General features: G+C 32.5%; 1 protein-coding gene across 1 annotated transcript; it reads left to right on the top strand.

Annotated features, from left to right (window-relative positions):
* The first annotated feature begins 916 nt into the window (after nucleotides 1–916).
* Nucleotides 917–6,699, top strand: LOC104889166 (hypothetical protein). Its single transcript, XM_010674325.4, has 5 exons — nucleotides 917–1,132; nucleotides 3,096–3,193; nucleotides 3,283–3,327; nucleotides 6,098–6,195; nucleotides 6,561–6,699. The coding sequence occupies exons 2-5, from the start codon at nucleotides 3,140–3,142 to the stop codon at nucleotides 6,697–6,699; spliced, it is 336 nt and encodes a 111-aa protein (XP_010672627.2). The 5' UTR covers nucleotides 917–1,132; nucleotides 3,096–3,139.
* Nucleotides 6,700–11,366: the final 4,667 nt, after the last annotated feature.

The following is an 11,366-nucleotide window of genomic DNA, read 5'->3' as shown; positions in this document are numbered from 1 at the left end:
TAACTAGTAGAACGAAGCATACTTTTTCTGTTTTTTAGATGTAATATTTGTTTTTTTTTATGAGTATTAAAATAATTAAATAGTGCAACTAAAAAACAAAAGGAGATAGTGAAAATTGGTGCATAAAATGGTTAAATTGGTATGAATGAGTGTAATTGGTTCATTGGGTCCCAATTTACCCATATTGCTATATATTGTAAATCGATACAAGATATAGTTTAATTGACAAAAGTGGTATAATCGTTATTATATGATATATGACTGTAAGTAGTACTGATATAGTACCAATTTCGCTACTCTTGATACTAATTTTGTGTGTTAAAGAAAAAAATGTCATCTACCTTTTAGGGATTAATCATCCCTCTTGATTCACTAATTAAGCTTTTTTTGATTGACGGGGATATACTGTGATGTATATAAAAGTAGATATATTTTGGCATTTTATACTATCATATATACCTACAATAGGCATCTTGCACCAGTGTTACTCCGACACCTTCATTTACCTCAAAAACGGGGTGTCGTGTCGTGTCATGTCCGACACGACACTTTACTTAGATACTTCATTTAAAACTAATTACTTGACTTTTTCGACAAAATAGCCGAGTCGGACACTTGTACACCAATATTCAAGTAGGCACTCAATCCGTGTCTGAGTCAGGAAGGGTTCACTGGGTTCAGGTGAACCCAGTGATTTTTCGAAAAAAATTGCCCAGTTTTTTTTTTTTTTTAAATTAAAAAATATTGCAAATATTAGATATATACTATATGTGTGCAAAATAAAATATGAAAGAAGCATGTGGCCCAGTAGTTTTATATCGAAGGTCTGAGGTTCGAAACCTCAAACACCCCCTTTTCTTTTTTTTAACCTTCTCTTTTCTTTTATTTCTCCCTCAAGACAACAACTGAACAGAACATACACATCCCCCCCCCCACACCAAAAAAACCAAAACCCTAACTCCCTAGCAAGTAGCGCACGGCGCCACGGCCTGACGTCTGACCAGCGACGGCGAAACAGCGAGGCAGCCACATTTCCGGCGAGGCGGCGACCGCATCTGCGCATCAGGCGGCGACCGCATCTGCGCATCAGGCGGCATCAACGCATATATCATTCTATCTAACTGTGTGCAAGGTAAAACCCAATTCTTCAATTTTAAGTATGAATTTCACTATTTCAGATTCTAGTCTTTTATTCTTTTAGAAATTAGACATTAGATGATTGAAATATGTAATTGTAGTTATGTAATTTTGTTAATCATTTAAATGTTGAATACTTGAATTAATGAATGTGAAATTGTGGATTGTGGAGTTGTTACTCGTTAGTTGTTAGTATTACTTAGACTCAATATTCAATTACTCATATAATGAATTTGTTGCTTTATGAATTTCAGATTTAAATGTTGAATGAATGAATGTGGATTGTGGACTTTGGATTGTGATTTGTGAATGTTGAATAAAATGTTGAAGGAATGAATGTGGATGTGGATTTTGAATGAATGAATGATTAAATGTGATTGAACTTTGTAGTGTCTAGACTCATGAAGTTGAAATTTCTTGCTTGTGATATTTGAATTAATGTATTGAACTTTGAGTGAATGAATGTTTTTTTTTTTATCGGCTCCGAACCCATAGGGTTGGAATCATGGATATGCCACTGGTCTGAGTAACATAGTCTTGCACATATACCTACTCTTATACATGTGTTCTTTTGCATGTCTCATCCACGTACAAATGTGTTGTAGCTGTTTATAGGTTAGAGGTGATGACAACCATGGTGAATAGGTGATTCCATGAGTGCCATCCGATTACTTCTTTGTTTTTTCCAAAATAATGAAATTGTGAGAAAATAGGAATTCAAATTTACATCAATTTACCAGCTTCGTATTTGAGCAACCTAACTTAGGCATCTTCAAAACTAAATTAAATGACATTTTTTTTCCTCGAATTGTGTAGACTTGAGTCACATTCACACTGTGTTACTTATCACTTAAGGTAACAAAAATCAAACTAATAAGCAATTATATTGTTATCTTATCATAAATATGCAAATATAGTTATTTTATTGTAACCTATCGATTAATGAGATGAAAAGTACATTTACTTGGGTTGAAGCTTACACAAGCTCCATCTCATATACAATTGAGATGAGATTATTTTTTTTGTATTAGGACTTATGTCATCCTTATTTTTAAGCCTAAAAAAAGGAAAATTTATTGTTGATATAAGTTTTTCGTCTTGGTTTATGTAAGATTTATATTTACTGCCATATTTTACCCCATCATCTCTAAAACAAATCCCTTAATTCTTTTAGAAATTCTTGAATAACATTTGGATAATCACAGAAAATGTTTTTACAATATTTAAGTGTTCACAAATACTTATAAAGAGAATAAGTAAGCAAATCTTGGTCTACGGATAAAGTTTGTATATCTTAACATTCCAAAACTAGAAGATCAAATCTCAATATGACCACTTTAGAGTTAAGAATTCTTTTAACCTTTTCCCGCACTATTAACGAGCCTTTCTCTATTAAATTAGGTCAAATTGACCTATGCAATAATTTTCGTAAGATACTTCTACTTACCAAAAACAAATAAAAAGACAAAAATACTCCTATAATAGAGTAATCTATAAGTATACTATCATTTCATCGTGTAATTAGGAGTTCCCCTTCCGTAAAAGGTCTCCTAACGTTTTTTTCTTCTTACAATCTTACCTCTATAAATAAAATGTAAGCTCATTATAGTGGTGGGCCTCGCCGTCTATCCATACAATATTATCATACGCAAATATCACATGAAGACCCAACCCAAATTAAACAAACACTTAACTAACCCACTTTACAATATTGTGTTCTGGGCCTTCACATACAAACTCAAAATCAGAAGACAAAAAAAACACTCCTATCTCTCTCCTCAACTAAAGGTTTCTTCACATTTCATAGGTAATACCACATTTTCTCTCTCCTCGTCTTCCATTCTCCCAAATCTTCACAGTTTTTGATCTTAAATTCACACTCAATTGATTTTTGTTTAAATTCAAATTCTCTGATTCATTCCAATTATTAGCTACTAAAATCTGCTTATTGATTTCAGATTAGAAGAAAATTACACAATTTTACTGAAAAATTCAGGAAATAATGCCGTCGTTGCAAACTTCTTTACCTCCAGAACTTGCCAACAATGTCATAAGAGTTAGTGATTTTTTTCTTTTATTTGAGTTCGTTTAATCGAAAGTAGTTCCTAATTTCGTTTGTTTGTTTGTTTGTTTGTTTATGTGTAGCTTTATCGGGAATGCCTCCGAAGAGCAAAATATATTGGTAGTAAGGTGAGTTTTGGATAATATTTTTTAATAGAATTAATTTAGAGTAAAAGTTGATTGTTTTTATTTCTTCATTAATCTGTTGATTGTTCTTAAGATGATGTACTTTGGAGCAGTGTAATTTCCCCCCCTTAATTTCTTATTCATTATTTCAGCTTGCTCTTTGAAAATTGGAACAATGTTTGTTGTTCATAAGTTGAATAGAAGGCTAGAAGCTTGGGTGAAAATGTTTCGAGAGGAAATGGGTTTATTTAAATTAGTAGATACACACGTCCGTAGGATAAACACCCTATGCACGATGAACATCAAGCACTAGCTTATGAACATAAAGACCAATACTAATGAACATGTACTAACAGAGATGTACATATATTTATTTGGCTTGTTAACCATATACAAATGTTCATTTGATTTGTTATTCATGTACATTTGGATTATTAGCCATGTACATTTGGCTTATTATGTACATGTGCGCATCATGCTCTTCGTACAAGCATGTGCACCATCTAGGTGTTGCATGTTTGGTATTACGGTCAGTTTTCAGATTTTGGTTTTCGAATTTTTAAAGTCGTATGATATAGGTTGTATGATCAGCTTAAAATTATTGATACACAAAGTAGTCAGGTATATTTTGGAACATATGTTGCTAATGCTAACGCTGTGTGAGGTAGGCAAATAGAGTTACATAGGGGTCAGCATATCACAGTTTAGCAAAATTTATGACTAGCTTAGTGTTAATGATTGACGATTTCATTGAAGTGCATGTGGATATTTTGAGTGACTAGGGTTGGGGCTGTTGTTTTAGTCTACGTCAAAGCGAATGGATGAAAGCTTGAATTTCTTGAGATGGTTTTGCATGAGCAAGTATTGTGCTACATTAAAAGAGAGATAAGGAAACGAGTGAAAGAACTTTGGTTTTCTTTCTTATAGAGCGTTATGGATAGTGTAATACATTATTACTGGGGAGAAAGGCTTTCTAAAATATTGATTATTATTCTATCATATGTTGATGCACTGAGGTGGGGGGTGCGGCATTATCTCATTTATTCTTATGATCGAATGATGTATGATACTATCATTTAGATTTCCTAAAGTCATGGATGTATTTGGTATAGAGGTAGGGATGATGTTCTTGTCCAGGAACGAACTAGGGCCTTGAGTGTTCTATGAGTGTAAAATATTGGTGAATGCTATGATGTTTTGTGGAGCAGCTGTTAGATAGTGTTGGTAATAACTTACATTAAAGGTTGCAATATTTTGTAGTCGTTTTACAAATAGATTTTTTCCCCTTCAATTTCCAGGTTAAGTTCATGTTCAAGCTGTTCCCATCTTAGATTGTAGCGGTGCAAGTTTCATTATTTCTTCCTTACCAGTCCATTCCAGCATGCCAACTAATAGTTTTATTGGAAATGTGCAAGCTCATTAACAGTTTCCAGGACTGAATTAGTCAGTTATAATATGGTTAGGAAAGGGTTCTAGGTTTGTAGCATGCTTCATCTAAAGAGTAGGCAATAGGAGACATTTCAACTACCCAAGAGCGTGAAATTATGTTTCTATCGTCACAGTACAAGACCTAACTTCTCAAAACATGATAAACCTTTCTATTGAATTTGCTTTTTTCAAATCAGGTACAAAGATTTTAAGCATATGCTTGGAAGTTGGAAAATTTAGGTCGTCTTCTATAGGGTATGTGTTACTAAGCTTCACGCTAAATGGTCAGTTAAAGGAAAATTACTAGTCAGCCAATGGTTAGACCAAAAGTAACAGACTTGTGTTTCTGCAGAATACGAATCCTGAAACCTGACACATGCAGTTTGTAGTATCAACTTGCAACCTACATTTTCCAAGTTGTAAAGGGCTGCATAACGGCTGATGCAGATTTTATTTCATTATTTGAGTGTGGAGGAATTATCTGATTATTTGAGTGCTGAGGGAGTATAATAGACTAATAGTATATTGTGTGTGAACTTGTTTAATTTGGTGTAGAATGGTTCTTTATGTTACTAGGTAATAAGGTGAATTGACGCCAAATTTTGACATCTAGAGCAAACCTTGGAAGTAGTTAAAAGAGAGATCAGCAAGATGCACACACAAAAAAAAAAAAAAAAAAAAAAAATCTGAAACCAGAAGTTTGGATTGAGTAATTTATTTTACCTTTCATTAGCTTTAATATGTGCATGAAAAGTCCCTAAAGGTGTATTACCTCACTGTAGGTTTGAGATGAGCCTATCCCTGTAATTTCAACATCAGTTATCATCAAGTAAGAGATTTCAGTCAAAAAGCTTCCTGTAGACACCAAATAGCTTGTCAATACAGTAGTCTTACAAATAAAGACCTGAATCTCGAGGCATCAAAATCGGAGCACCTGAATCTGAAGGCTCAAAATTAGAACTGAGCTTTGCTATGATTTTCTTTTATATTGCAATTTTAGTCTGTTCTTTGACATCAATGTTCAATTAGTTTGGATATTGAGCACTAGTTGGCAACCCATTTTTTTTAAAGGGTTGGGTTCTATGTACAAGCAATTGAGGTCTTAAGCACTTCGGCTGCTAGTGCACTAATTTCTTCTCAGGATGTATTAGTGACTTTCACTAGTGTGTATGTTTAATGATAACTCTTGATCTCAAGTTACAAAAATTACTATATCCTCAATAACAATACTTCTTTTCTGTCTATTGCTTGGTAGAAACGACCTATAAGCTACTCTTGTTCAGTTTACTTTGAAAGATCTGCAGTAGAAACTTATTGGTCTATTGGTATTGGCTTAACTGTGCAGCAACATAACACAGAGCTTTTGGTTGGTATGGTGAGGCAACAATTCAAAAAACACGTACATGAGACAGATCCAGAGAAGATCCAGAAACTAAAGGATGAGTAAGTTTGAGCTCCATTCTCCTGATCACTTGCACTAACACAACAAAAAATGTAAAATGTCACCTCTAAAATAGAAAGAGCGACCTTAGTCTTATACCAAGTTGTTTCAAGATCGTCTCATACAATACTTGCGATAAACTTTTCGGTGTTCACTGTTCGTCTTTGACAGATAGGTGACCTTAGATGACTTCAGCACATCTGATCTGCAAGAATTGATACTTGCAACATATCAGATGTAACTATCAGAACATTAGACAATATAAGTGTATATTGCCTCTTTTTATGAACTGTAATATGCCCCCAATTCACTTTATCAATACAACCAGCCTCTGGACTTATAAATGTTTGTTTATGTTTGTATGCAGTGCGGCAAGGGGACTTATAAATCACATATTATATGAGTCAGAAAGGTTATCTGGTCGTAAGTTCAGCAAAATATATTATGCATTGAAGATTATGATCCATCTCATGGTTTTCATCATCTTTCCGTTGAGTACGTTGTAACAATGAATTTTCTTCTATTTAAAAGTTGCTTTAGGTGATTTTTGGTAGTACTATAATAATTTGGAAGGTGTTAAAACAATTGCATTGGAGCTGCATTAAACCTTCTAAGAACATAATAGTTGGTCGGATGAGCTTTTAAGATCACCCTTCACAAATAGCGTCATCCCCCCAACTGTTATAGAAATCGGGACCATTGCTGGAGCTTTTAAGATCACGCTTCACAAAAAGTGTCATCGCCTCGGCTGTTATAATAGTTGGAACCATTGTTGAATTTTGGATAAACTTTGGGCATCACCTTAACCTAGAAACCATAAACTTTTATTGTTTCACTTGAGTATTCTCATAATGACTATAGAGCAACATGTTATTGGTGTATTGCATAATCTAACAATTTCTAGTTTATTACTGCCTTTTATCTTCTTGCTTCATTTTGAGAAATAGTATGAAATGTTCACTGAGTGTTCATTAGTTGTGTCATTTTGGTGGTGGTAGGAGCTCTGCTTTATTTCACATGACACGGGAGATATATTGTATTTTTATTAGCTTGGAAGTCCGTTATTTAGTGAGTCGTAGTTTGATGTTAATATGGTGTTGTGTAAAGTTGGAGAGGGGATGACATATATGGCAACTAATATGTCTTGGTCTCTTGGACATGATAACATATTAAGAGTGACCAAATTTGAGAGTAATCAATGCTCAACTGAATGTCAGAGCTTGAATGGGACTAAGTTGAGTTTCATTAGTAAAGTAGTAGGAGAGTGGGTGACAATGAGACGAGATAGCTCACAAGATATTGAGACCGGCTCGGTTAAAGCTCAACTTGGAAGTTGTCAAGTTGAATCGAGTTATTTAGTACACGCCTTGTAAACTCGTGAGAAGCTCGAAAAAACCATTATCTCTATTACATAAGGGAAGGGGGGACCTATGGTGTCCTCTTTTGAACTGACTATTTTGCCCCCTTTCCCTTACTAAATTACAGAAATAATATCAATACCAAAATGGGGATTCAAACAAAGCTACCAGAAATTAAATTTCAACATCACTCCCAAATCACTTATGTTAGGAAACTTTAAAAATCCCTTTCTAAATCACGTTCAAGAAATCCCGCAAATCACTAAACTTTACAAAAACTAAAAATTAACTTACAAACCAAAACTAATATAGTAGGGCGTAAATACATAAAAAAAACATTCACAAAATTCACTTACAAATCATTGCTCTCAAGAACTCACAAATTTCACTTACAAATTATTCTTTAGCTATACACATTATGCATAAAATCTGTAAAAAAAAAACATAAAATTTCGACAGGGATATCACACATTTGTCCATCGGTGATTTGCAAACTTCCAAAAAGGTACATAATTCTTTTAATCTTCCAAGTTATTTCAAATTAGTTGAAAAACAATAGCAATTGTTATGTAGCGACTAACAGAAAAAGGGGAGATGATAGCAATTAGTTAAAAAGGACTTAAATTTAACCCTTTATTTTCACATGAAATGAGAGAACAAGATAAAAGTAACAAATTTAATTTTTTCAAAATTCCAATATTAAAAAATCTGCTCATAACTTTTGCAAAAAAAAACCATTTTCAAAAATAAATTTTGAAAAAAGAACCAAAATCAAAGTTTTCGCGAACGGTTTTTGCAAAAATCAATTTTCAAAAAAAAATTAAATTAATTTGCTAAAACGATTTTCAGAAAAAAAAATTACACTATTTTGCGAAAACAAATAGTGAAATTAAGCACCAAGACAACTGTAAAATTTTGAAATGGAAAAAAGGGCTTTTATACAATTTAAATTTAATTCATTTTTATGTTAAATCAGAAAACAAGATAAAAAAACGATTTTTGTTTTTTTAAAAAAATTTCAATATCAAATTGTGTATGAAAATTTACAATTTTATCTCAAATATAATTTGAAATATGAGACTGATGAAAATTTTAAATATAAGTTTGTGAAATCATAATTTAGATGTTAGGCAAGGGAAAAAAACTGAAATTGATTCATGCTTTTCGGATTAAATTTTGGGATGATAGAAAATCGACCCAAGAAAAAACTGAAGTTGATTTAAGAAATTACCTTTCTTTGTTAGAAAATCGACCTAAGAAAAAACTGAAGTTGGTTTGCTTTCTTCAAAAGTGGTTGATACGGCCGATGGATTTTTGATGAATTAGATCTACTGCTTTGCTTAATACTTGAAAAGACTGATTTTCTTATTGTATAGTGTATAGTTTGATGAATTAGGTTCCTTGAAAATATGGTTCGTAGATTTGTAGTGAGAGGAGAGAGAAAATAAATAACAAAAGTAGTGGAATTATACTGATGTTGCCAAGTAGTGGAAAAGGTAGTAAATTTTTTTTGTTAAAATTCTAGAAGGATGTGCCTACAAGCTACAGCACGTCACTCAAAATTTTGGGTTTCAAATACAAGTGTGGATCAAAGTATAAATTAGCCAAATTATATTATGGGTTTCAAATACAAGTGTAGATCAAAGTATAAATTAGCCAAATTATAATATTGTTGCATTGAAAATTCAACGTAACAGATAATATAGACTCAATTTTTTTTTTTGTTCAATAGAGATAAGTTTGACTAAGGGAGTAATGCTGTAATGCTACTTAAATGCAAAGAGTTAATGACTGCAAAAGAAAGAACATAATGTAGAATGAGTACTATTTGATTGTATTTCAAAGAAACTTATTCACAAAATGGAGGTGACTGTAAAATACTAACTTGCATTTTCTTTTTGTTTACTACTTAGTAATAATTAGGCCTAAAAATATCATCGCACGCATCGCGTGCATAAAAAGCTAGTCAACTATTACTAAAAGTAAAATGCTTAAATTAATTTTGCTCTAAGGGTACTAATCATATGAGACTACCTGCGAGTTATTCAAGATCAACTCGATCAAAACTCAACTCAAGGGAACTCGACTATGTTGAAGCTCGGTTAATACTCGACTCGGACCATTAACGAGTTGAGTCGAGCTAACCTAAACTGGAATTAGACGCCAAATCATTGCCATTCCTAAAACTAAGTTTCTTAAAATTATTGAACGCTCAAAAGTAGTAGTGAGAAAGGTATTGTCCTGCAACACAACTTTAGGCCAAATATTCTTCTCGCTGCTTTTATGCATATAATTGTTGCGACTTGCGTGAAACATGGCTGAATCCTTTCTACTTCATTTTTTAAAATACGTGGTTGATTTTGATTAATTACTGCAAGTTTAACTTAAATATATCAATTCTATAACTTTCTTGAAACAATCTCGATGATACTCTGATAATTTTTGTATACTAATAATAATAAAAAGAAGCAGATGCCTTAGCATCCATAACAATTTTATTCGGACGCCTACTTACATTAAACAATGGCAAATAATTTTGATTTGTTTTGACGACATGCGTATTCTTGTTTATCATTTTATAGTAAGCAAAGTTAGATGCTGATAACTTGATAAGTATGCCTAAAACAGGAGGAATAAACATGAAAAAAAAAGTGGGACGTCTTATTTTGGGTGATTTTAATTAACGTTACGTTATGACAAAGCTTCTTTTAGGTTAGGTATTGCAATATTTTACAAGAATCAGTTTTCTGTGAAATGACTATACAAACTTCTTCTGTGTTATACCCTCTCCCTTATTTTAGTTACATATGTCCAACATTCCAACTTTTATATGCTTGTGTTGTAACCACATAAATTTGATCATAAATGTTCCAAACTAAATTATTTATAAAAAAATTTATATAATAATATCAACTTTCTGAAAGTATACTTTGTAAAATCGAATATGTTACTTACGGACATTGCTACATCTACCTGGTGCCTGGTGGGTAATCTATCCGTTACTAATAGAAACATTAAAACATTATTAATCATGTGAGTTGGATTCCACCACCATCACTTACCATTGCTCTCTATTAGTGGTGGGTATATAATATTACCCGGTGGGTACACTAATTATTTTCCGTTACTTGCTAAATTTTGTTTCTAATAGGGACTAATAGTCAAAGTATGATTTTACACACCTATCATTTAGAAATGACACGCAAAATATAGTGTTTGATTTTCAGTAAGCTACTTAAGAAACTAATAATAATAAATGAAGTATAACTTTTGTTACATGTTTCCGTAAGACTGAAGTACGATCATATGCTTATATCTATTTAATCTTTTACTTTATTATATTATTAAATTTAAATTAACTTTAGGGGGTGTTTGGTTCATATTATGGTATGGATTTGGAATCAGGATTGAAAACAATGTGGTATAGGTTTGGAACTTGATACTATACCTTGTGTTTGGTTTCATTTAGGAATGAAAAATCTTCTTTTATTTGATACTTAGAGGTAAGGTATGAGCCATACCCACCTCCCCCCATGGGTTTCTAAACCCCATACCTTATGGGTTTGAGGTATGGGTTTAAAATTTAAAAATAAGTTAAACAAACACTAGATATGAGTTTTGTTCATTCCAAACCCATACCTCATACCTAAAACTAGTGAACCAAACACCCCCTTAATTCTTTAAGGACATTATAGTAAAGGTATGTTTGCAGTTGCATAGGACAAATATTGATGTTAAGAATTTTTTTTTAGGATTTTTAAACATCACCCTGAAATTACTTAAAATCGCCCAAAATATATTGTTATAGACAATTT

The sequence above is a fragment of the Beta vulgaris genome, chromosome 1 (assembly GCF_026745355.1).
Source record: "Beta vulgaris subsp. vulgaris cultivar EL10 chromosome 1, EL10.2, whole genome shotgun sequence".
Lineage (NCBI taxonomy): Eukaryota > Viridiplantae > Streptophyta > Magnoliopsida > Caryophyllales > Amaranthaceae > Beta > Beta vulgaris.
This window is presented reverse-complemented; position numbering and strand designations above follow the sequence as displayed.

Excerpts from the sequence above, each read along its gene's own strand:
- LOC104889166 (XM_010674325.4), top strand. The coding sequence starts at position 3,140 with ATGCCGTCGTTGCAAACTTCTTTACCTCCAGAACTTGCCAACAATGTC. Across the intron at positions 3,328-6,097 it reads CAAAATATATTGGTAGTAAG|CAACATAACACAGAGCTTTT; the intron begins GTGAGTTTTGGA and ends TTAACTGTGCAG. Across the intron at positions 6,196-6,560 it reads ATCCAGAAACTAAAGGATGA|TGCGGCAAGGGGACTTATAA; the intron begins GTAAGTTTGAGC and ends GTTTGTATGCAG.